The sequence below is a fragment of the Cygnus olor genome, chromosome 5 (assembly GCF_009769625.2).
Source record: "Cygnus olor isolate bCygOlo1 chromosome 5, bCygOlo1.pri.v2, whole genome shotgun sequence".
Taxonomy (NCBI): Eukaryota; Metazoa; Chordata; class Aves; order Anseriformes; family Anatidae; genus Cygnus; species Cygnus olor.
Window position 1 is genome coordinate 65,991,906 of NC_049173.1, and position 27,288 is coordinate 66,019,193.

The 27,288-nt window shown below is 37.7% G+C and overlaps 1 protein-coding gene across 1 annotated transcript in view; it reads left to right on the forward strand.

Moving 5' to 3' along the window:
- The window catches only part of FAR1 (fatty acyl-CoA reductase 1), a 31,804-nt gene that overhangs the window by 3,627 nt on the left and 889 nt on the right, over window positions 1-27,288 (forward strand). Inside the window, 11 exon segments of the mRNA XM_040557620.1 lie at window positions 4,593-4,787; window positions 7,896-8,071; window positions 10,694-10,724; window positions 10,726-10,874; window positions 11,956-12,133; window positions 13,184-13,228; window positions 13,323-13,441; window positions 14,018-14,085; window positions 15,607-15,778; window positions 23,385-23,514; window positions 25,228-25,355. Of these exon segments, the coding sequence (XP_040413554.1) occupies window positions 4,599-4,787; window positions 7,896-8,071; window positions 10,694-10,724; window positions 10,726-10,874; window positions 11,956-12,133; window positions 13,184-13,228; window positions 13,323-13,441; window positions 14,018-14,085; window positions 15,607-15,778; window positions 23,385-23,514; window positions 25,228-25,355 (1,385 nt within the window). The 5' untranslated portion in view covers window positions 4,593-4,598.

Sequence of the window (27,288 nt, forward strand, 5' to 3'; positions counted from 1 at the left end):
CCCCCTAGCTGTTGTTATTAGCTCAAAAAGTAGCTACATTATAGGAATTCAGGCATTCCAAAGTGTGCATTAGACAGTGTTGTATTTGGTAGAACTATCTGTCGCCATGTGAAGGAGCTATTAATAAGTCATTGGATAATTGGTGAAAATATGTATTGCTGGTCAATAAAAATTGCTGGTTAATAGATGCAATTCAGCTTTTGCAAGCATGCAACAAATTGTACTCTAAAACTAGATTAAAAGATTGCAGACACTTGAATCTTAAATGCTAAATTTGATTTTGTTTCATTGCCTTGCAAGGTAGGTATCCTTTCTGGACCTACTTCAGCTTGTTGTGTATTAAAAGTCAAACTAAATTTACTCTGGGAAATACCAATTTCTTAACTATTTTTTTTAAAGCATAGGTATCATGTAGTTCTTCAGTAATTTCCTTTCATAGGATGGCTTCTTGTTATTCTCTGTATCCCTTGCCAAGTTTAGTTCTGTCAGTGCCTTGGCACTTTTCTGATCCCATCCCTGCACATCTGGACAGCATTTCTGCACTCTTCCCAGGGCACGTGGCCATGTTCCCACTATTTGTGCATTTCCTTCTTTTGCTGAAGTTTGACCAGCAGATCCTTATTCAACCATACTGGTTTCCTACCTTCCCTGTTTGATTTATTACATATGGGAATAGAGAGCTCTTGCACTCCAGGGAAAATATCCTTAAAGAGTTGCCAGCTCCAGTCAGATCCTCTGTCTCTAAGGACCATGTTCCATGGGATCTCATCCACTAATTCTTTGAGCAGCTGCAAGGTGGTTCTTCTGAAGGTCACGGTCCTGATTTTGCTCTTAGCCAGGCTCATATCCCTCAAGATCACAAACTCAGCTAGAGTGTGGTCACTGAAACCTAGGCTTCTTCCAATCTTAACCTCTTATTGAGCTCTTCTGCACTGGTGAGCACCAGGTCCAGTAATGCTTCTCCTCTGGTTGGTTTGTCTAATACCTGGGAGAGGAAGTTGTCCTCAGTGGACTCGAGGAGTCTTCAAGATTGCTTACTTCCTGCCACATGGCTTTTCCAGCAAACATCCAGGTGGTTGCAATCCCCCAGGAGGATGAGAGCCTTTGAGTGTGATCCTTCTTGTAGCTGGAGCAAGAAGTCTCATCAACAGGCTCCTCTTGATTGGGCAGCCTGTAAGCAGACCCCAACCACAAGAGGCCCTTTGTTGGTCTGGTCCTTAATTTTTACCCACAGGCTCTCAACCTGCTCTTGGCTGTTCATTACAGGGAACTGTTCACAATCTATCCATTTCTTAACATAGAGGGCAACACCCCCACCTTCCTTCCCTGCCTGTCTCTCCTGTAAAGCTTGTAGCCCTCTGTTCCAATGTTCTAGTTGTGTGATTTGTCCCACCACATTTCTGTGATAGCAATTAAATCCTAGTTTTCTAATTGCACCATGGCTTCCAACTCCTCTTGCTTGTTTCCCATGCTGGGTGTGTTGGTGTAGAGGCATGTCAGCTGGGCTATGGGTGACCTCACCTTTTTAGAGGAGTCCTTCCTAATTTCTATGTTATGATTCACAGGTGTTTCCCAACACCTTTAAACAACTTAAGCAAAAAGAATGTTAAAAGGTAACACAACTAATGTATCATACCTGTAAGGAAAAGGCTCTTCTGAATTCGAGGTTAGGAGTTGCCAGCAATACTGTGCTAACTGGTGTGTTTTGCTTTCTTCTCAGAGAAGGCAGGGAAGGGTGGGTGGAGAATGGGACCATTCTTTCCCTTTCCTGCAGTTGAGATGACTCCCTTTTCTTTTTGGTAGGGCATAGCATAGGCTGCTGCTTTATTAGTTTTTCTTCATTCACCTCCAGATTCTGTGGGTGCTTTTTTATCCTTAATTCAACTGTAGTGCTTCCAGACAATTCATTCACAATCCCAGTATTTATTGCTGTAACTTTGACAGCAATGGATGCTTATGAAAAGGTAAATATTTTTTGTAGTTGGAAACTTCTGGAGGAATAAAGTAGAAGAAGATAGTGTGGAAAATTGCTATTAATAAAGACTACCAAAGGCTGTAATTGTTGGAGAACAGGATAAAGGGAGATGCTATTGAGACTTTCTCAAAGGAAATAGTTCAGTTAAGAATCCTTTTTAAAAAAAAAAAGACAGCAAAATAAAGACAGCAAATGTAGGTGTTCCTGCCTCTTAAGAGTGGATATGAGTATTTATACACGTTTGTTTTTTGTCTAGTGAATAAATTTCTTCATATGTAATCATAGCTGGATGATGTATAGGTTTGGTGCTCTGTAAAAGTTTCAGGAGAATAGTACTGATATTTTGAATCTGATACCAGCCCCATGCTCACAGGAGCATAGTCAGAAATAACCGAGGCAGGAAATTTTATGATTGTTCTGGCTTTTAGTTTTCTTTATACCACATGACCCTAAATATTGTCAGATTTTTCAGCTAGCTAGCTGAAAGTTGGACCATAGCAATACACTTATTTCAATACCAGCAGTATTACTTCTTTTCAGTTCTTTTACAAAACAAACAAACATTGGACTGTAGCCTGTGTGCTGGGGGTTGTAGTGAGGTTCCTGTGCTTACTTAAAGATTCTCTGGCCATGCAAACAGGTTAGCAAACTGGGGATATGGCATTGTGTCAGAAGTAATACTAAACTTCTCTTAAACAAAGGGCAGGTGAAATAATGGTGCGATGTGCTGTGGCCAGTAGAAAATAGCAGTACTTGTTCAGTTCTGAACCTGCTACTGTATCTCACTATTACTTTATTGCGATTCAGCAATAATTGCAAGAGCTATTCTTGTTAATGAAGGGAGTCAAAGTGTTGGCACATTGGACAACAAAGCACAGGACTTTGTATCCAAATTCCTGATACTGAAGCTTGTGCAGGTGATAACTCACTTCTGGCAAGTGCTTAGAGCACGTTCAGAAGCATTGTCATGGTATGAGCACATGAAAAGCACAACACAAGGGCTCTAATATAGAAGGTACCTGACATGTAGAAAAGTATTCCAAAACTACATGTATACTTTTTCTGGGCAAAAATGCAAATTAAGCCTGCAGTTCTTTATTCCTAACATACAGCATCTCATGTATATTCCATGGTAAGTTCCTGCTTGCAATACCCTGCCAAAAAAAAAAACAAACAAAAAAACCCAATAAAACAACAACAAAAAACACTTTAGAAGTTGCATCCCTGTAGTCTTGGGTGGTAGGTGAAAAAAGGCTATCATCCTCTTCAGGTATTCAGTACTGAAATTCTTTTTTGCTTAAGAAACAATCTCCCCCTTTGTTTAGGGGGACTTTTTTGTTTGTTTTTAAACCATGTTTTTTATGTAGTCTGTCCATTCTGGTAGTGTTTTGTAGATCTGCTATGGGGGACCACAAATATTCTTTATAGAGTTGTAGAATGGCTTGGGTTGGAAGGGACCTAAAAGGTCCTCTAGTTTCAACCCTCCTGCCATGGACAAGGCTGCCACCCACTAGATCAGGTTGCCCAGGGCCTCATTCAACCCAGTCTTGAACACTTCTCTGGGCAACCTGTTCCAGTGCCTCACCACCCTCTAATTCTACTATATCAGCTTGTTATTTTTTATGACAGTCTAATTAGAAAGATTAATATACCATCATGGAACTATAGCCATGTTCTGTGGTCTTGTACAGTAAAAGTTGTTTTAACGTTCTGGTAAAGACACTAGTGTATTGGACTGCACAGAATGGACTGAAGTTGGCCTGAGGCGCAGATTGAATTCTAAAGGTCATTAAGGTCATGTGAGAGAGAGCATTATATTTATCCTTATGGTCCCCAAGCAGTTGACTGAGAGAGGGGAGAGAAATAAGAATTTTATAGTAACTGAAGCAAAAAAAAAAAAAACCTACACCACTTGAGCTCTGTGCTAAATTTGAGTAACGATTTCTTTCTCTTTGCTTCATTAGAAGGCATATTTAAATCTTCATTCTGCGTGAGAATTCTAATACTTTTTTTGGATAAGTTTTCTATTGATGAAAAGATTAGAACCTTGTATCATTTGTGGAAATGTGTTTTTTGTAATCAGTAGGAAAAACAACAGATCTTACGACAAGCAACTAACAACTAACTACCTTCTCTGTGACATAGCATCATTTGTAGAAAGGTTCAGCCTAATACTGACAGGGGACTTGGCTCACTCAGGCAAAAATGCCAGGGCCAGTGTCAACATATTTGAAGTATCTACTTGTGATTATATTTTAATGATATGACCTTTTGTTTACATGGAACAGCCACTTAGTCTTAAAGGACCATGCGCACAGATAAAAATAGACTAAAAATTGAGCTACTTAAATGGGGTGGATGTCCAATTCCTTAAAGAAATTATTGAGACAATTTACAATAAGATCTGGAATGACTGTACTGACCCTGTGGGACTCTTTAGACTGTGGTGGGAAAAAAAAGACATTAGGCACTGGTTATAGGTTTAAAAAAAAGTCAAGTAAAAGCTTCTTTCAGGTATGAAGTTCAGTGTTTGCATCTGTGCAGTTTATGTATCTTCTGCAAATCTGAGGTCCTAGAGGTTCATTAATATATTTTTGCTTTTTTAACTTCTCTTAAGGTCATAATGGTTTCCATACCTGAATACTACGAAGGAAAGAATGTCCTCCTGACAGGAGCTACAGGTTTCATGGGAAAAGTGCTTCTGGAAAAGCTGCTCAGATCTTGTCCTAAAGTACAAGCGGTGTATGTATTGGTAAGACACAAATCAGGGCAGACGCCTGAAGCACGAATACAGGAAATAACCAGCTGTAAGGTATGTATCATGTGCTCACAAAGTACATTTTTGTCATTCTGTATTTTGTTCACGTAATGAAATGGAAACAACTTTGGTTTGCCTAAAGCAAAATATTATTACTTTTTTTGTTCTAACAGAAATCCTAAACCTAAGATCTTGCAGTGTTTGTGATAGTTTTTCAAACTGTTATTCTCTAGCAAGTTCAGTAAAGGAAAATTATTCTGTATTTAATTTAGAAGGAGGGTGTTCAGCTGTAATGTAGGATTGAGAAGTCAAATACCTGAGTTAAAACTTGTTAAGAGAATGTGTAATCAAGTGCAAAAGGTAGTGTGGACTGGGACTTGTAAGACTAGATTAAGACCCTTCTTCGGAGGGTCTCAGGTCACTTTTTCTCCATGTGCCTTGTTTTCTGTAAGATGAGGTTTAGTGCTTCACTTCTTTTGAATGTGCTTTTGGATCTACCAGTATGCAAGGAGATGTTTTCAACAGGGTGTTTAAATAGCTTGAACTGTCTATCAGTATTGCCTCTCTCCAATATAGTGTGTCCCATTTATAATGGGAAGGGGAGTGATCTCTAGCATAAACTTTGCTAAAACATTTTGTTTATTCCTATTTATGCCTTCCTCTCTTATGGGATGGCAGGGTTGGCAGTTTAATATTTCAGGCTTAGGAAATGTGTTCAGATGCAGTATGGTCTGTTCAAAGTATGTGCTTAAAGGAACTCGGTAAGAGTATGACTGCATTTAGGACAGGAGAAGGTAAGTTATTTAAAGCAGGACTCTGAATTTCCTTACATCTCTGACTGGTTAAGATTATAGCAGATGAAGGTAGCTTTGTCACTAATAAACTCTTCTCAATAACCTTGTCAAAACTTTAGCTCATTGCCCAAAAGCATCTGCTTGCAGTTCAGTACCATGTCATAAAATGCAGCAGAATGGGGGTTCTGTCTTAAAATCCAGTTTCAAATTCTGTACGTGAAGTCATCAGTTTTTTACTCTCCGAAACAAAATTTCAAACTACACTCCAAAAGGAGAAAGGAAAAGCTTCTCAGTCCGTCCTTTGTATACACTATTACCCAAGTAAAAAGTGGATAGTATTCAGGTAGAGGGGAGAGTAGTGTTAGTCTGGGCTGACTTAAGCCTCGCTGAAGTTCAAGCCCCTGTATGTAGCTTTTGGGAAGCTCATCTCTTGTAAGAGGCTTTTACGTTTCAGTCCAAATCTTCCGCTTATAGCTTATACTAACTTGTGCTCAGATAGAACAATCTGTGTTTTTTTGAATCTGGGTGAGCATTTATTGCTGGAACAAGTTCAAATCTGATGTCCAGTTAAAAAGAACTAGTGCTTGAGATAGTCCTACATCTTACTCCCTAGAGTAAGAGTGTAAGTAGATGCTGTTTCCCAACTATCTATGGGGATAGCTAAAACCAGATGTTCTGTCTTTATCTTGTGGTTAGGCGAAATAGGTTTGAAAGCGTATAGATTAACTGGGATGCCTCCAAAAGACACCGAACATTTTTAATGGGACCTGTTGTCTTGATTTGTCTTTTGCAAGGGCCTTGCCATTAATTTTTTTTGATTTAGATGGGCCCATTAATTGGTCCTACAGATGCTTGGGCATTCTCTTTCTTGAAGAGTCTAGTCTAAATGGGTGAATGCAATAGTTAAGATGAACTAATCTGCAAATAGCCCAAAAAAATTGAGGTTTCTGTTTCTGTTGGACTTCAGATATCTAATTCCTATGTTAATTTGTCATGTGTTGCATGTGCTCTAGCTGTTTGTTCTTACTTCCCTTTTGTACTGGTGTTAGTGCTAGTATGAGTAATGCGATAAGAATGTATGGCCATTCATGTGAAAAGGAGCAGAACATACAGATTAAAAACACCATACTGGTTCTGTGTGTTTTAAATGCTTATCAGTGGGACTGCTTTCTATTATAATTCATGTCACACATCTTAGTATGGTTAAAGGGCAGTGGTTTCAGTATGCTAGAGTCAGGCAATGTTCTTCTGAGTAAAAACATATTTTTATTTTTAAAAATGACAAAAGGCTTCCAACCGGTAAGTAAGCACTGTTTGCTGTAACATGTGAACTAAAAATCACAGGCTTTAAGTGCTGCCTTGGCAACTTTGTCCTTTAAGGTGAAATCTCATACTTGGGAGATCAGTCTAAGACTTGTACCACTGGGTATGTCCCATATTCTCACTGCAGTGTTACCACTATAAAATATTGGCACGTGCAATTAAGAAGGGCTTGCTCTGGTTTAAAAAGGAAAAAAAAATAGGTTTTTTATTTCAGTCCTGTAGTATTTTGCTCAGGAAAACTTGCATGTTGATTACCAGTGTGTTAAGTTGCATGATTAGAATCCACTTAAGAGGGTATATGATGAATGCAGTTAACACAGTTGTGGGTAAGGTTTTCTTAAATGAGTAAGATTTGCTCAGATGTTCTAATACAGCAAGCAGCCTTTAATGCTGGCTTTTTCTTTCTTAACTGGCCAGAGAAACAGATGTTTTGTTGTGTTTTTTAATCTGGAAGTTCCCCAGAACTGGCACAAGTCAAGGATTTTCTTAAATGGTTGGATTTTTTTCAAGTTTGATGAAAGCTTTCTAAATCTAAGAAATAGAATGACTTGTGCAGGTTTGCAAGAGTCTGAATAGACACCATCTACCTTGGAAACTGGCTAAGCTGTTGTCTTTCCCCTGTTGATAGAAAAGATAACGGTATTTAGACTGCTACTGAAAATTGCATTAATTTTGGGTGTCTAATAGATAGCTTCTTCTGACATTGAGAGATTCTATCTTAAGGATAGGCATGAGCATTAGAAAAATTTTTTAGAAGTATACATTGAAATCTCACTGCTTTTCTGTGCAATGCATGCAATGCTTCTGTTTTCACCGCTTGGGATAAAATGCATACAAGCAACTTCTTCACTGAATATGTTCATGGTAAGTCAGTAACATGTTGTAGGACACCTAAAACACTATCTTAACACTACTGATTTTGAGAAATAAGGCAATATAGTTGTATATGGGCAGAAAATGTCTTTTATCTTCACTTATAAAACCTGTGCCTTTTATCTTCACTGGCTATTAGTTTGAATTTTTAGTCCTGTTTTTTTTTTGACAGCTCTTTGACAGGTTGAGAGAGGAGCAGCCTGACTTCAAAGAAAAAATAATAGTAATTACAAGTGAACTTACACAGCCTGAACTGGACCTTAGTAGCCCAATCAAACAAAAACTTATAGACTGCATTAATATTATATTTCATTGTGCTGCTACAGTCAGATTTAATGAAACGCTAAGGTGAGTTTAAAATGCTGTACTATCTAGTTTGGTAAGCTGATGGTATTCAGAGGGAAGGGGTAAATCAGGTGTCTGCAAAATCTTGCAAATATTCAGGCTGATTACTAATCTCATTTGGTTTTTGTGTGTCTGGTCAATTTAATGATTTCCCCTCTGATATTAACCTTTTCTCCCTACCTAAAACTTGCTATTGGGTGTTCATTTGCTTTTCATAGAAAGACAGAAGATACATTATTTAAACCTGCTTTGCCAGCAGTTAGAATACACTATTTGGCATGGAAAAAAAAAAAACACATCTTTTTAAAGCTTTAGGCAAAAAGACATCTATTCTTGGTGCTTAGAAGCAAAATAAATGATTTTTGTAATGTGTTATAGGCCCCTTAGTGTTTTTACTAAATTCCTGTATGTGAATTTCAAAGCCCTTTTTGAAGGGAAGCTGTTGAGAGAGACTTGAGAATATGTTGCTTTTCCAGGTCTTCCTAATATCATGTGTTGCTCTGATTTCTGGGATGGCTGGAGAAGGTATAAATAATGTGTAGCTGTATGTACTGTGCTCACTACTCATATCGGAGCTTTTTTGTGTAAGAGAACACAAACTATTCCTTTAACTCGCCTTGTTAGAAAGCAAATGTGTTCAGAGGATGACTTTTCCCCAAAACTGGGATGGGGTGGAAGCTCTAGTACTTGCTTTCTTTACTTGATGAACAAAAAGTGAATTAAATGTTGCTCAGCCTTCAGAAAGTCCTCCAGTAAGAAGAATGCAAGTTTGCATTGGAGGGTGTAGGGAGAATTAGGTGCAGAGGGAGAAAGCTTAAAACTAAAAAATGAATAACTTCCACCTTGTACAAAGTTTATTAAGGAAATAAACAAAAAAGGATTCCTAAAAGCAAGAAAAGATACTTGCTTTTTAGAAAAAATGACCTGATTTAGTGTTGAACCACTAGAATTAATAAACAATTTGGAGAAATGACTTTGAAAAATAACTCCCATTTTTATGAATGTAAAGCAACTCTTAGGTAAGGAAAATCTGAGTTGAGAAATATTTTGAGTTTTTAAAATGTTGGCATTACCTCTCTGAGAGTACTGTACTGTATACTGAAATGACATAAGGTAGCCCATATTTATCGCGATCTCATGGACCTTCAATGCTAGAGAACTGCCAACCTGTTAAAAGTCTAGAGGGACTTCAATGCGATAGGAAAAACTGGTGGAAAGGTCTTGATACAGCAAGCTTCTGGCAGTTTACAATTTCCTGGAGGGCCTAGTAGACTGTTTAGCAAAATAGAAAATTAGTTCCTTAGGAAGGATTTGAGGCCGGAGCGCATAGCAGATGTGCTAGAATGGCGCTTTTTTTTTTTTTTTTTTTGGAGGAACCTGACAAATCTGAGTATCACTTACAGCAGCCTTCACATATTTATTAATGGGATTAGTTGATGTAAAGTTCAAAGTATTTAGCTCAGGGTCAGTGGTAGGAATAAAGCCAAGAAAGCAAAAAACTTTGGCTTATTTTGGAACCCTTCCTGATTTGTATTGGCTGTGTGTTTCTATATCGTAAAGCAATGCTTACAGCTATGATTATGAACCTCTTTCCTTTGACCTCTTTGAAAGAAGCACTGAAGACTTAAAAACCATTATTTTAGATAAAGTAACTTTTTCCGAGGTAACGCTTTCTAGACTTAATTGCTTTGGGACAGGGGTTCCTTGTCCATTGCCCACCTAATGTTTTAGTAATGATGTGTGATAAAGAAGCCTTAAACTGTAACACCAATGCAAAGATTTTGATGGAGTTTTTTTATCAGTATTCTTAAAACTTAGTTGATCTGTACATTGTAAACAAGGCTAGTGCTTGTAATAAGTTTTTAGAGGCTGGAGAGAAGATCTGAAATACGTAAAAATCATCGTAGCAGTTGGGCCATAAGCTGTGTTTTGATACAGTGCAAAATGTAGAGATATACCTTGCCTCCTACAGTGTACTTAAGGACTCTATTTTAATGAGAAGCAGGCAGGTTGGAGGGATGAAAGTGTGGATCTTGATTTATTTATTTTTTCCTCCTGTCACTTTTTCTTCCTTCCTGTAATCCTGTTGCACTATTGAGTCTTGTGCTGTCTTACATGAAGATGATAATCACTTCCAACTTACTAGCCCCCCTAAACCTTCATCCCGAGGTCTTGACCTAGGAAGCTCAAAGCTGCTGTTAAAATTGACTGGCATGTATATCACTGGGCAGCTAGGTGTCCTATTGCAGTTGTTCCATCACATTTTAGGAAAAACTTACCGGATTAGAATTTAGCTTGAGCAGATCAAAGGTATGCTGACTTTGCCTGTTTAGTAACAGAGCGTGAGGATGCCAATAAGAACAAGGTGAAACTTAGGAAAATTATCCTGAAGACAGAGAGAAATTTCTAGATGGAATGTGTCATGTTGTTCTGAGTAGAAGGTTAGGATACTAATGTCCATAGTGTTTTTGGGGGGTGGAGGAAGGGGTCCAGAATGTTAGAATTACTGTATAAACAGCCACCACTGAAGCATTTAGGAAAGAATTAGGGGATTGACTGGTTATTTCTCTTTGCTTGCTGTTTTTGTTTTGCTTTCTACTAATCAAGTTTCTGTTTAATCAACAGAGATGCTGTTCAGTTAAATGTGCTTTCCACGAAAACAGTTCCTCTCATTGGCACACCAAATGACGAATCTAGAAGTATTCATACGTGTTTCGACTGCGTATGCATATTGCAGTCGAAAACACATTGAGGAAATTGTTTGTCCACCTCCTGTTGATCCCAAGAAACTGATGGATTCTCTTGAGTATGTGTTATTTTATCAAGTTACTTCAGTAATCTGTAACCACTTGCTTCCTAGTAATGAAGTACCAACCAATGATTAAGAAACAAAGATGAAGAAACTGGCTGATGGTGTTCTGTTAGTCTAATATATGGCCGATGCTACCCTTTCCTGTAAGGGAAATAGGCTAAGGTTTCGTGGTCGTTTTTAAGCTGAGCTAGGTGTGGAACAGTGCTGAAAGAGGGAGATGCTCCAGGCTATTCCTGAAGCCTCCTGTGGGCTGAGACTGGTGGCTCTTTGGCTGTATGAGGAGCTAGATCAGGAGCTATTAAAAACAAACAGAAGAAAGCTGCACTGTTCCAGATGTACTGGTGCTGGTACTGTGAAGGACGGAGAGAACTAAGACAGCAGCTCACCTTTAGCAGCAACCTTCACTACTTCCACCTAAGGCCATTGCAAGATCAGTCTGATATACTGAAATACTTTTAACTGCTCAGAAACAAAAATGTACAAGCAGTTCTGTTAGGTCTTTAATGTTGGTGCTTTCTGAATACCTGTGTTCTATAGATTTTTACTCTTAAATTGGATATTACTAGGGGAAAGTTACTTGTTCTGTATTGTCTGTGTACATTTGCTGTCCTGAGATCTTATCTAGTAGTACTTATTTAGTACTTATTTACTTAGTAGTACTAGTAGTACTTATTTAGTAGGTGTCAAGCCCTAAGTGAAATGGGACAAGTATGAGATAAGTCATGTAATGTAATTAATAATAATAATCTTATTTCTAAATCAGTCTATCCCTTCTTCCATGTCATACAAAATCTTATCTCTTGTAAGGTAATCATTTTTAGTTTCATAATTATCAAGGTAAGGAAGACACTTTACTACTTATTATAGATGTAATAGCACTAGCATTCAAAATGAACTGAGGTAATGATAATACTTCTATGTGTTTGTTTTCCTGGGTGGTGTTTTGAAGAAAAGATTGTATTTTTAATTTTACTTGCAGAATTATTTTTGATTTATCTGGTTATCCTTTTTTCTTCGCTTCCCCAGTAGAATAGTATGCGGTAACTTACACTTGCCTCTTATTTTGTTTTTGTAGGTGGATGGATGATGGCCTGGTGAATGATCTTACACCTAAACTGATTGGCGATAGGCCTAACACTTACACTTATGCAAAAGCCTTAGCCGAATATGTAGTACAGCAAGAAGGTGCAAAAATAAACATAGCCATTATAAGGCCATCTATTGTTGGTGCTAGCTGGAAGGAGCCTTTTCCTGTAAGTTGAGTTTTCACATGACTCATGCCTGTAAACCGTAGCACGTATTGACAGCTTGTGTATGTAGTGACCTTCATAGAGGAAAATCTTTTAAACTTAAAGCTGTGGCTTGACTGCTTCTGAATAACAACTCTCATACAAAAGATATCAAATACAGCATTCGTATGTGGGAAGCTTAGGGGATAAATTACTTCTAAGCATAGAACAATACACATCTGTCACAATGGGAGATACTATTTTACACACAAAATAGTTGTACAGAATCTTGAAGTAAGAAGGGTAATTTCATCTATTTTCCCTCTTCGAGGTGCTTTGGTGTGTCAATAGCTGAATAGTATCATTAATGAAACTGGGGTCTGCAGGACGTAAAAATGTTTGGGCTCCGCTTGTTTTAGCCAAGGCAGGAGATGGCAGAAGCTTTATGAACTCTGTTACATTGACGTTACATTGACGTATAGTATATATGCTATATGCTTCTTCCAGTATGGGAGATAGTGCTGGAACAGCTTTTCCAGTTCAACGCTGAATATTTCTTAAGCACTTAAAAATACATCAACATCACATGCCTTTTTGAGTAGGTACAATGTACATATATGTCAGACAGTAAGTATATAAATTTTAATTAAGTATATAATGTTTAAACACTGGCATTGAAGTTGAGTGAAAATGTCTATGTGAAAATTCAAAAAAAAAAAACCAAAAAACAAAACAACACAAAAGACAGATTAGCAGTTTTGCTATTGACTGTTAAACTGAGTTGATATAAGCTAGTGAAATATTTTCAACATAATGTATTTATGTAGGAAATACTTTGGGGTTTAACTAAGAAATAAGCAAGCTAGCTACTCATTTGTAGGGGCCAATGAAACTACAGGTGGATCTCATGTCTGAGCTGTAGCAAAATCTGATGATATAACAAGTTACTATGGAAGAACTTCATTTAGACACATGGAAATTAGTATTGCTCTGCGGGGTTAACTTGTCAAATTTTCACTTTAAACTGTTGACTTCACTATACGAAAACCTTTCCTTCCTACCTGTTTGTGATAGGGATGGATTGATAACTTCAATGGACCTAGTGGCCTCTTCATTGCTGTAAGTAATGAAAAAAATGTTTCTTCCTTTTGGAGACAGCAAAGCTTCTTGTGTTTTACACTTTTGGTGGGTCTTGTCTTTTTTCTCTTTTAAGGCAGGAAAAGGAATTCTTCGAACAATGAGAGCTACCAATGGTGCAGTAGCAGGTCTTGTTCCAGTAGAGGTTGTTGTCAGTATGATGCTGGCTGCAGCCTAGTATTCTGGAGTTAATAGGTACAGCAGGTGACAATTGAAAGTACTGAGTACTTTGAAGTGATGGTACTGTGCATTTTGATAAATCAGTCTTCTATTGAACTTCTAATCAGTGTCCTGCTATTCATCTAGGACAAAAGGGTTCTAAGGTTTTAACAGCTTTAGTCCACCAGAGTGTAACTTAGGATAATGGTCAACATTTGACGATGAGGAGGAAGACATCACCTATGATACTATTGTATAAGCTATAGCTGATTTTTTTTCCTGGGCCCCAGTGCAATCAGTATGACTTAGAATAATGTAGGCAAAGCCTTCTCTGGGGAAAAATACATACATTTTTTTGTCATTTACGTATGTATATATACACACAGTTTTATATATATACATAGTTATGATTATAAACTATCATATATACAGTAGTTGAAGAGGGATTAAAATGCTGGAAGGATTCAGGAAGCAAAAAACCTAACGTGAGGCTGACAACTTTTGCTTTATGTAAATGATGGTGAGGGCAAAGATAACTTTAGATATGGCTTTTGATGTGTTTTGTGTGTTTTTTTGTCTTCTGATGTGCTCTTTGGTCTTTTTCCCCTCCAGACCAAGAAATATCGTGGTATACAACTGTACAACATGTGGTACCAACGCTTTCCGCTGGAGTGAAGTTGGTATGTCATATTTCCTTTTTTATGAGCTTTAATAGAAAAATAAGATCAGCAATAAAAGCACAGGCTATAGTCTGTAGGTCAAATTTTATTTTTATAGTTGAAATTAGTATAACATAACTCAATTTTGCAGTGCCTCTTGTTTTTTTGTTCTCTTCCGTTAAGTTTCTCTCCTTGTAGAGTTATCGCTTCCATTTTGTTCCTGTTTCTTTAATTCAATTTTTTTTAAAGTATGGCAGAACTGATTTTTCTGCTTGATGCTTCAACGACTTAATCTGTAGAGCGTGGGTAGTGTGCAGAGAAAAGCATTGCCGAGAGGAGCAGTACTAATGTTGGGTTTAATGCCAGCCTTCCTGTAAATATATGAGTAAAGAGCTCAAAATTGGGATTACTTTATACAGCTGCATAATTGAGGGTGTATGACAAGTTTTGCGCTTGAAGCTTTTTTGTCGTGTCTAGCTTCAGTTAATTGTTGATTGAGGTGGCTCTTAGTCTTCAGATGGTTACATGAGACTTCCTCTATTCCCGCTGAGGGAAAAGTAATCTCTAAGTATGGCCACTTCTTTTCATCTTAGATATCCCGACTAAAATGTAACCCGCATCTTAAGAGCTCTGGAATAGACTTAAGAGCTCTGTAATAAATAGCAATGCAAGCTGGCTGGTATGGTAAAGCTGTTAATTAGCTCTACGTTTTTTTAGAAATAATTTCTCAGTTAAGATTATTACTTTTCTTCTTTATCTTCAATACTTAAATCCATATTATTTCTCTTGACTACTTTCTTCACACTTTTTACTTGCTTTTGCTGTTTGATGTACCTATATTTATAAGCCTTATCATTTCAGCTGAAGTTGGAAAGTTGCTGGCCTCATTTATATTACGATTCTAATTGAGGTATTTAAAGGCTTCCTGTAAGCAGTGGAATGAAGTTACAAGAGATGACTACAAAGATAAAGTGAATTCTGATACAGTTTTTTAAGATGTACATGTCTGCCATGTGAAGAATTTTCAGTTGTCAACGAGAGTTTGACCTGGAGTCCAATCCTAACAATGTTTTTTAAAAAAGCTTGAACATGGGTAATTTGAAATGCACTTCAGATGCTTGCAAAGTCCTCAGCCTACTTTTTTTAAAGTGTTCTTCATTTAAAAGATTAGAATAGCCTTCTTTATGAAATACAGATGGATATTTAAATAGCTTTACATGCCATATAAACCGAAATTGCTGTGAATTCTCAAAATCAACTGAAGGTAGGGAAGAGGACCAGAAGGAGAAGCTACAGTAAAGCTACAGTAAAATATTCTGAAGATAAAGGTATAAAAAGCTTCGATATGATAAGAACCAGTTTAACAGTGTCTTAGGTTTAAAGCTTATAGCTGTTTTAGTTTTTGTGGTTATTAGAAGAGCTAGGATGGTTACTTAAATAGCATACTAAAGTAAATATTGTACGCTGCAATGTACTTTGAAAACCATTGAACTTTACATGAACTTTACATATCAAAGCTGTTACGCAACTTTTCTTTCTCAGAGTACCATGTAATTTCTGCTTTCAAGAGGAATCCTCTTGAACAGGCCTTCAGACGGCCCAATGTTAATCTAACTTCCAATCACCTTTTGTATCATTACTGGATTGCTGTAAGCCATCAGGCCCCAGCATTCCTGTATGACATCTACCTCAGGATTGCTGGAAGAAGCCCACGGTAATGGTGACTAGCTCTGTCTCTTCTGTTCCTCTTCCTTTTAAACAACAAAGCTATGCTTACACCGTGATGTATATTGATTTCTTCTTCCCCTGAACGCTGCGTGACTAAAACTCACCTTTTCTATTTTTTTTCTCTGAGAATAGGTCATTGAATTCGAAGCGAGTTTAAACTTTCTAGCAAAACTGAGGATGTTTTTTGTTGGATATTTTGTTTGGGGGGTTGAGTATTCAAGGTAAACAGAATACAAGATCTAGCAAATTATGTTCGTTCTTGAATGATAAATAATTAAAATATGTTGATCCTTATTTTTGTCCTACAGCAGAGCACCTATATTTGAACTACACAGCAAATCCGTTAAGCGGTGCAGTAAGGCACCGTAGCATGAGTCTTTGTTCAAACCCCCTTCTGCATCACTGTCGGACCACAGTCTCCCATGTATCGCCTGCATTTTTTCACGATGTTTTGCTCAGATTGACAGGTCATAAGCCATGGTAAGAAGGACAGGGCTAAAAATATTTTGATAAGGTGGTGGAGATGAAGACGACATGGCAAGGGTACTGTTTAGATTTACTAACTATAAGCAACAACAATCCATTGACTGCATTTCTAAGAGGTTAATGTCTGACTCACCAACGTTGTCCAAGATGTGTCTCGGGTCAGAATCCTAGTCAGTCAGTAAGCTCAGGGAAGTGGTTGGCATTAAGATTGTTGTTGCTATTATAAACTGAAAGTGGAAGGGAGGCAGAGTAAATAACTGTGGGTTATTCCTGTAGATGATACAGCTCCATCTGGTATGCTTTGTATCATCTCAGCATTCCATTCAGTTTATGATAATTACGCTACTAGCTGGCTAACTTCTGAAGTGGTAAAAATTGCATAATTCTGCTAACTAGGCCAAACTAGATTACATAGAAGGAATATAAGATGTCACTGCAATTTGTTTCAGATTTGCCAGGCCGTATGATCTTAGCTCATTGCATATATTATGTTTTCAAAAGTATTCATCATCAAACTCTAAAATCTCCACTATGGTGACAGTGTATTAATACAAGTGAGCATTCATTCATTGTCCTGTAGTCTAGGTCTGTCTTACAAGGAGGGGAAAAATTATTTAATGCTTGGCACTGGATCAATAAAAGGAAGCAATGTAGGTAGTTCGTGGGCAAAAACTTCTAAACTGCCTTGGGTTCCATTGTTCCAAGCCTACTCAATAGCGTAGCAGTCACAGCAACAGTAGGGACAGAGGTCTGTGCCTGAGCAGTCATCTCCCCACATTGAAAAGATTTAAGCTCTGTGTATCAAAGGAAGGTATTAAGCATGAATTCCTAGCTTTTTAGGTTCTTTTGCAATATAAAATGTTCTTAATAAAAATTGATAGAAATTCCCTGATATATGTCAAGATTCCATCACTTGCTAAAAATAATTATACTACAAATATCAACCTGCTGTCTTCCAGACGGGAAATGATGCTGCCAGAGTCGTGTCAGTCTTTGGAAGTCCAGTCTTCTAAGTATTTGACCTATGGGAGTAACACAAGGCTATAAATAAACACATTGTTTAGAATAAACACATTGTTTAGAACACTCTTACAGGTGTATAACATTGGAAACATTGAGTCTTGTTTTTTGCTTTCTCTGGAGTTCCTGTTTAGTGTTCAAACACAGAATTGAAATCTTAATCAGTACTGGTACAAGAGGTGACATTAAACGTGTATCTTCTGGCCTGTGAAGTATAAATTATATGAGTATTCCTAATTAGTTTTATGTAGTAGCAGCTGGATAGGTTTCCTGTCATGCACAAGATTTCAGGTTTGGAGGAAAGATGGGAGGTTCAACTAAATCAAAAAGTGATTATTCAGTTGCTAAGGTAGCAAACTGTAGCACGCTTTATTCAGCTACTTGGAATTAAAACTTTAAGTTTGATGCCCAGCACGCTTACAGGAATGTAGCTTTCATTATATAGGGATTCTTTTCTTTAATTCTAAGCCTTTTTAAAAAGAGCTTTTCTTTAAAAGAGTAATAGAAGGGAACTCTGATAGAGGTGCAAAGGAGACATGCAGTTTTAAATCCTAATGGGTTTTGTGCATTATTTAATAATAGCAGAAAATTGAGCCAGATCTTTATTCTTCTGCTTTTTTCTAATTGTCTGGCTCAAAGTACTTTGAAACCTACTTTAACTGATAGGCTGGAGATGGCACTAATATAGGGGTGTACTACTGTTGCTGTTGTCATTCTGTCTGGTTTACCTCTGGTTTTAATTACCAAGTAGCATGCACTAGGAAACTTCTAAAGCCTTGGAAACATAATTGCAGATTTTTAAGCTCGTTATAATGCTCTTCTGAGTGAAGGGTTAGCTTAATCTAAAATGTGACCTGTCTGCACCACAATTTAGCAAGAAAAACTTGACCGGTCTAGTAAAAAAAAAAAAAACTATGAAATCAGCACAAGCAAATCTGAATATTGTGCTAACTTGACTTCATGTGGTCTACAGTCTGCCCTCTGTTGAATCTGAATACATTTCTAGGCTCTTTATTGCATATGTTATAAATGACTGAGTCCCAAATAGGATTGCAATCAAAGTTTACAATTTATTAAACGAATAGAGGCAAGCAAACAGCGCTGGGTGCACTGGGAGTCTGTTCCACCAAGATGCACACGTGTTATGTAAGACAGCTGATTTTTATGCTGCTAGGCTAATACATATTAATTACTACTTCTAGAAGAGGCAGGGTTATTATAATTGATTTCCGGAATCCGAAGCCCTCCCAGGGGCACCTGCGTATCAGTCTCTGGTGGTCTCTCGGGGGTTGTTCATGCTGAAGGCTCATGGTCTTCCAGACTTTGCCTTTCAATCGTCCTTCAGCTCCCCCTTCCTCCTTATTTGGTAGTCTCTTGACCAGATGTCAGAAACTACTGCACATCCCGTGCAGTAGTCAGCGTTTTCTCTAAAAATCCCTTTCTCTTATCACCTAAACCTGGGCCTCAATGTTAACCCTTCAAATCCCTTAGTGACAAATTCCTTACACGTATAATGTAGGAAAAACCAATCAGTGAAATTGCTGCGTAGGTTGAATTGCACTATTGTCATACTGTCAGGATATTATACCGTCACTATATGAGAAACTCTTAGCAAATAGAACTAATTGGGTTTTATAACCCTTTAGAACTAAAGGAATATGCTTATAATTATAAAAAACACACACACAAAGTAAGTCCCCTCTATTGAAGGGTTTGGATTTTTTGGAAATGTAACCTATTGAAATTTATGCAATAAGAAATTGTTCTGGTACACTGTACTCGTGGAAGCAGATAAAGCTTTTAGTGAGATGGAGAACTTATTTTTCATTGCTTTTGCATCTAGTGAAACATTGTTGAAATTAACAATTCTCTGAGTAAGAGTTAAGGAAAATGAAGGAAGAAATAATGTATGTAATTATTCCGAACATTGTAGATGGAATAAGTACAATAAGGATCGAATGACATAATGAGGATTTAATATTTTAAACTACTTAAGTAGACTTGTAGTATTGTGCCTCTATATAAATAGTGGTGATAATTCTCACTGTACAAGTTTGGCAGTGTTGTCAGTAGCTTGCTATATGTACTTAGTTGCATAGCAAAGCTTATTAATTGTCTAATATAAGGCATAGTTCTTGCCTGTAACTTTGCACAGAACTTATCACAGCAGAACCATCTCTTCTCAAAAGCAGCTCAGTACGTTTGAAATCTTAAAGCCATTGAAAATACACACCCAGCAGGTCTTTCCAATTACTCTGGAAGAACAAGCACAGGGAGTACTACCTGAATATGACAGGGCCCTTCTTTACTGTGAGGGTGACAGAGCACTGGAACAGGTTGCCCAGAGAGGTTGCAGAGTCTCCTTCTCTGGAGATATTCAACACCTACCTGGGTGCCATCCTGCACGATGTGCTCTAGGTGATCCTGCTTGGCAGGGGGGTTGGACTAGATGATCTTCAGAAGTCCCTTCCAACCTCAACCATTCTGTGATTCTGTAACAGAAAGTAGCGTGAAATATTGAAGCTGTAATTCACGTGTTTCTCCAGCAATTCGTTTTCTGTTACTGCTTCTTAGAAAGCTAAAGAGGAGGTAGAGCTGATGAGTGCAGGGAGGCATGAAGAGATTGCTTCAGTTAAAGCTTCTTAAAGCTTAACACGAAACACCCTGGACATAGTCTCTGTCTTACGAACCAGAAATGAGTGAACAGTGTGCTTTCATTGAGTAGATGACTGTGGTTTTTCCCCTTGCAAATACTTTGGAAAAAAAGTTCTGCACTTACAGGAACAACAGAGCTGCTAGAAACAAAGAATTCCTCTTGTCTTACACTTCAAAACTTACAGCTAAATAAAAACTTACCATTTTACAAATGTGAATACTTGTATCATACACCTTAGGAGGAATCTTTAATTTTTTTTTCCAACTGTCTCTAGTGCTTATGCAGAGACTTGTGTATTAACGAGACAGATCCTCTGAAGGATATCTTGTATTGGCTTCAGACCTCTTCAGCCTAGAGAAAATAGATGGTGTAAGACTTGAAAATGTGGTGATAACCTTAAGCCAGGTTACTTTTTGTCTGCTACAGAAACATGCCCACCTGATTTATGGATACTTGATTTGTCCAAGTGTTGCTTAAAACTTAATTTCTGTGGTGTGCTTCTTGATCGGTTGTGTTTTGTGTGTATTTTGTGCTAATGACAATAAGGGCTAGCTAGTAGAGGCAAAATTATACCTAGTGTAGGTGAAAGCCTTGCATATTGTCACACTGGCTGACTGCAGCTAATGTTCAGCTCCTTATGATCAGCAGGTCTGATTTTTCTGTCCTAAGCTTATGAAGGTGTGATGCAGTGTTTGATATTACACTGACTGGTTATATATAGTTTTGATATTGAAGAATTGTAGCTAACTGCTGTCAAATGTATATATAAATTTCAGGCTGAGAGAGAGAGCCTCAATACGTCTCACATTCTTCTCTGTCATCTGTATTCCCATTTGCAGGAGGAGTGTGGTGCTATTAAAGTTTGAAAATCTCTCTAACAAAACTTAGTTTGCCAGAATAAGTGTCCAGTAAATGACACTTATTGCTGACATCTCTGAATATAAGAGGTTGTCACCATAATTCCTTTTCTTTTGCAAAGCGCGTGGGAGAGGGAAATGTAGTTTCATGTTGATTTAGTGCAGGCTAGCAAGCTGTCACTGAGGAAGCTGCCCTCCCTTAGCCACATGTTCCTGTCACTTCTTTCGTGTCAGATCTAGCAGTTAGGAGCATGTAGAGACGTTTGATTATTTTGGCTAATGAGAAGCTAATCCTAAAAAAAAACACTTTTCTGATGAAGAACTTAATTAGCTGGTTCTGTTGCCAGTCACTAAATACAATGTGAGACAGAATCTGCAGCTGAAGTAAAAGAATTGTCTTTAGCCACTTGGGTTGCGTGGTTTGTTTTTTGTTGTTTTTTTTTTAAATCAGCTTATCTGTGTTCTAAAACCATACCCATAAGTAGAGACAGCAGGATTCTCTGCAAAGGTTAGAGACTCTTCTTAGAAAAAGAACTAAAAATAATGTCGGGGCTGGTAGCAAGCTCCAAATCTACACTTACTCAGATTTTCATTTATACCACTTAGTTTTTTGCAGGGACGCAAGTTTTCTTATACTGAAGCAGTCTAGGCACTCTAACTAGAATCCAGCTATTCTTCCAGTTTAGCATAACAAACTGGAGAGGCACAGTAAGTTCAACTACATTAAATAAACTTAAGACTGTCAGTGGACAGGCATCCACAGAAGAGTCTAAGCATGTAGCTGCCATGTCCTATTTTGCATTATTGCTATTCAGGGCATTTTACTAAGTTGTCTTTCTGGCTCTTCTGACCAGTGAGCTCTTTGCTTTGAGTTTATATTTTTCTGACTTTTTTGGACTTGCATCTCTTAAGACAGTTGCTGGAGCTGGAGGATCATTCCTTTTTCTGGATGTTTAGTTCAGCCTTGTTAGCACAGGATATATATTGGACACAGTCTATATTCTTAATTATTTTTTGAGTTGGGAACTCCAACTCAGCACCTGTATAGCCAACTTGCCCAGCTGGGGAAACTATAAATGGGTGTTAGTAGACATTCCTAGATGTTTTCAAATGAAACTAACTGTTAGTCTAAAATTGGAATACAGTTTAAGTATACTCCTGTGGAAGGTTTTAAGGAAGTGTTCATATTTTTTGTACTTCAAATACATATTGCTTTTTCAGTGGCCTTGGCCATTTGTAATACTCCGTTTCATGAGACTTAGAGGCAATTTCACTATTCCCTTACATAGTGAGATACCAGTCATTAATGTTAGTCAATGTAAATGTTTGGAAGAATTTCTGGGATTGTGCTGACTCCCCTACAAGTATGAATGTACCAAGCCAACTTTCAGAGAAAAATCAGGGAGTTATATTGCTGCTATGTATTTTATTGAACAAAACTTAGCTTCAGAAAGCCATTTCCTGTTACTGCTGGGTTGTTCTGCTTTCTTTGCTTTTCCTATGTGCCCCTCTGCTCTGCTTAAAATGACCATTGTGCCCTGCTATAAGGATCAAATTGGAGGCAATTCTGTGAGATGGAAATAGCTCAAGCCCCGTAAGCAGAAATGTAATAGCATTTCATGTAAGTACTACCTAGTACTTACTGAAGCTGAGTGATCATCTGTAGCTCTGTAACACTTGCAACATTCCTACCTTTACAACAAGAAAATTGTTTAATCTAAGAGTGGATAGCTAATGTTTTTTGGGTCTACTTCAGGTATTCTGGTCAAAGGGAAGCTTGCCCAAATTGATCCTTCTAACATAATTTCTCTGTACTCCAAGTGATATTTTTACAGAGTTGTCACCCCTGCGTAATAAAGGATAACAGAAGGTATTTCTGCATATTTTGAAGTAGCCTGGCACTGATCACCCAACTAGCAGGATCTATGGTTTATCTGCCCCACTGAATAGATCCTGCTCTTTGCTGCAGTAACGGTAGGGACAATGGGGCAAAGCTGTATTTCTGGTGGTTCTAAGCCTTGGTCTCTTACCGACCATAATAAATGGGTTTTCTTTTCTTAGAGATGTGGCCTTGCACAGTGTGCCAGAAGGTTAGGGAAACTTACTCCCTTGCTGTGTTCTGCATTGTGTAACTCTATTTTAAACACGTTCATCAAGTTAAATTGTTCAGTACAGCTAGATGCTTCAGTTACGCTGAAGTGAAAAGCATTAAGTATCACTGTCCTAAATTACAAGGAAAGGATGGTAAAATATTGTCTCCTGTTGGCCGCTCTTTTTAGAGAGGAAACTTAATGTTCCATGGGGAAGTAGAATTTAAAAAAAAAAAAAAACACAAAAAAAAGCTGTCCAGTAAGTTCTGCTTTCGTATCAAGATTGGACAGCTAAAGTCCAGTTACATCTTGCTTTAGACTGATAGGTTAGTTCTGTATCTTAATAACTTTTTTCATGGTTTGGATACAGAGTAGGATGGGTTATGTTGAAGTAGAGGTGTGGGGTTATTAAAACTTATTGTTTTACTTGTTTGAACTAATACTTACCACTGTAACCTGTTCATTGTATTCCTTGGACTGTAGGATGATGAAAACAATATCATGTCTTCATAAGGCCATGATGTTATTAGAATATTTTACGAGCAATTCTTGGGTCTGGAATACTGAAAATGTGACTGTGCTAATGAATCAGCTGACCCCTGAAGACAAAAAGGTAAGTAGCTGTGTGATATGGAGACCGAACGTGAAATACAAACTTACTGTTCTAAGATGACATGAGTCAGTAATGCTGCTTACCGCAGTACAGAACTAAGTGTGGTACTAACTCAGTTCTGGATAGTCCTGCCACAGCCATTTGAATATACCAAGGTGTCTGTACAGGGCTGTGTTGTAAGCTGGATCAGTGATCTGATCAGAGATGAGGAAGGACAGGACCCCTTAAAGGAGGCTGCATACAAAAGATGGTTGTTAGGGTGGCTTGATCATACATGATCAGGTGTTGTCCTATATGTCAGCCAAGTAGCCAAGCTGTTAGTGGTTTTACCTGCATCATGAGTAAAACAAGGCTTTATTTCTTGACCAATATCTCCTTTACCTGAGGAAAAGGAGGTAGGTTTTGAGGGGCTTTTTTGTTTGCTTTTTGTGTTTCAAACTAGCGACAGTTTCTGTGTATGCTTTTCATGCTTTGGCAATACAGCTACATGTCCTCAAATTCTCTCACTCATTGTGAACTGAAATTGCCCCATGCAGTGGGGAAGTGTACCTAGAAGCAGGATGACAAAAGTCCTGAAGGTGGTTGAGGAAGAACAAAAACTGTTGTTGAATAGAGGACCTGAGTAAGAGTGAATGAAACTTCTCATAAGAAATATCTTATTCTTCCTGCTGTTCCATCCCTTCCCCTCCCAGATTTTGATAGTTTTTCCAGAGTTAGCTATGTTATTTTCTGAAACACAGTGGAACTGTGTATTTATTGTTGCTAACTACATTTTATAGCATAAGCTGTAGTCAATTTCTGACTTGTCCTGTTTGGTGACATTTCACTATCAGCTTGTTCAAATGTTGTTAAATACAGTATTCTTAGTAGTTAAGCATCAGATTTCCCATCTCTGCTCAGTGGATTACTTTTTCTGCTCTTTTAACATGTCAAAGCTGATCACTCTGAGCACTGCAAGAGATCTGGTGGGAACATCCAACCTAGGAGGGATTGGGAACAACAGAGGAGTGAAACTTGCAGTAACAGTAAACAAGCTGTTGTATTAGCTTGCAGTTTCATAGAACAGTCCTATTAGGCAGGTTCTTACAGATCAATGTTTAAGTATTTAGTTCAGAAACTGTGAGCTAGAGGTTTTATTGTCTTTGAGACTTAACTGGCTGCTGTACTGTAGTATTGTTTGAGATGGAGGTAATGGACATTGGTGAGAAACTGAAGTTGTGAAGTTACCGTAGTAACTTCCGCAGTAGATACTCTTATGACTCTTTTTAAAACATAGTGGTACAACTATAAGCACAGTTAAAAGAACTGCATCTCTATCTGTGAACTTGGTACAGAGCAGTGTGCTTATTCTATAGCATGTGAGAATTATTTCCTGGCTGGAAAGGAAACAACAGAAAATCATTACTTCTAGAGTAGAGTTCTTTACGGAGAGATGAAATGTGAAACTAGCGCACTTGGAAGCTGAGGGAAGAATATTACTGAAGAGGAAAAACAAGGCATGGAATGGTTGAAATTTGCAGGAGATTGATTGTGTGAGAAGCTGGTGGTTGGGTCACAGGTGGATCTAAATGTGAATCATCCTTATGATAAAGGACAAAAATTTGTCATTGCAACAAAATTAATCTGATAGAAAGGTAGTTATTTTCTTTACATCTTTATCAGAAATGATTGACTTTCTTGGCAGTTAATAGTGAAAGCTTTTATTTTATGCAGACTTTTAATTTTGATGTTCGACAACTACATTGGGCAGAATACATGGAAAACTACTGCATGGGAACAAAGAAATATGTGCTGAATGAAGAAATGTCTGGCCTCCCTGCAGCTCGGAAACACTTGAATAAGTAAGTGTGCATTTTACGTTTGTTTCTCTGTCCTTGTCAAGTTTTGCTTTTCTATTTTATAATTTACTGTTCTTTATAGCAATTGTTTAATTCCACCAGAGTTCTTCTATTCCAGGCATGTTGTCTAAAGCGTTTTCTAATGCTTTAGTCAGATGCCATCTTTATTCTTTCATTTGTAGATCTTGCTTTGTTCTCTGTATTAATAATCCTAGTATGTCTGGGTTTATGGCTATAGCTCTGATCACTAGTGTATACTGGAATCCAGGTTTCTGATGTTACTTGTGTATCCTTTTTGGAACGTCAAAAAGGTACGCAGTAATACAGGGTCAGAATGGTTTGTTCAGCTACGGTGGTTTCATACAACAATCATTGTTTCTTTTGAGAACATGACTGCTGGAAGCAGGCAAGTAAACAGTCATGGACTTTGCACCTCAGCGCAGGAAACTTTGATGTTGATGCTGTAAGATGAAGTCTCTTAGCGTCTTATCTGTGGCTTAACTCCTCCAGTTTGAATGCATTGTAATTATTCAGAACTTCACTGGCATAGTTCCATTTGTTTTATTCTTGGGCGATTCATAAAGACGGTCTTCTTGATTTTTCTCTTTAAAGAAAGAAAAAAGAACAATTTATCTTGTTCTGCAATACTGCTCATCTGTTATGCTGTCAACCTGAGGGGAAGTGGTCTAGGCCATCTTCAAAAGAGATTGGCATGGCACGATCTCAGTGAGAATTTTGGCCAAACTTGCCAGTGTTAACCTTACAATAGCATATTCAGAGGCACAGCTGTAATATGTGCTTGTAATATACACATGGTATAGCAACAAAGTAATCTGAGTATGTGAGAAATTATGGGTTTCAGCTATATGTGTTGTAAGCCTGAATTACACATTTGCAGGCCATTTTTAATGGGAATGAAGGTTTTCTTGATTTTCAGAGATTAATTCTGAATCTTGACTAGGACTTGACTGACAGAATTAATGCTGATAGGAAAAAAAGACTGAAAAAAGTGAGGGATCTAGAGGACTAAGTGAATGTCCTTGTATGTTTACTTTGACTACATTTTTCCTGAATTCTCTTATGATGTGGCTCTTGTCAAAAAAAACAAAACAAAACAAAAAAAAAAGATGAATAAATTTAAAATCTCAAATATACTCTTTAAAGATGGTACTCTTTGACAATGGCGGGCATAGCTGAAGAGGTGTCCCCTTCTAGTTTTGGAGTTAGATGCAGTTCAGAAATGCGCTGAACACAAGTGACATTCTTTGTACAAAGGATCGTGCCAAAATAACATGAGAAATAGTCTTATATTGGAATGGCAACTGGTCATCCTATGTAATGGAGGGCCTGGCTGTAATAACACCCCGTATGTCTGTACAGCAACATAAGGCCAGTGAGTATTTTCTTAAAAAGAGCTGCCTTTCAAATACAAATTGTTATGGTCTACTGAACCAAAGATGTCATGTTCTTTTTAAGAAATCTGAGCAAATTCTGGTTTCAAGTCATCTTGGAGCTTCCATTTTTACATGAGAAGATTGCTAAAAATCACAGATACCCTAAAACAGCACTTCCTTTTTCCTAATCCTTAAAGGATTAAGAAGGAAGTTCTCTGAGAAGGAAGGAGTTTAAAATTGCCATGGAGGCTATGAACTTTGCGGCTGGAAGAATCTTAAACTTTTTTGTCAGCAGTAATAGACGTTTCTACAAATACATAACTTTAAATGCTTGGAAGGGAGCTAGGGTGAAATTCACCTGATTTTGGGTGAGTGGCTGTCTTGAGGTGAGTCAATGTGCATGACCTTGGCATTCAAAGGCTTTACCAACTATGAAGTAGTTGTATATGTAGTTAGCTACAAGGCTGGTTCTATTCCTGAATTTTCATGTTTCTCTTTGAGCAGCGAACAATCAAAAAGGCCTTCTCTGCTTGTTCTTCAAC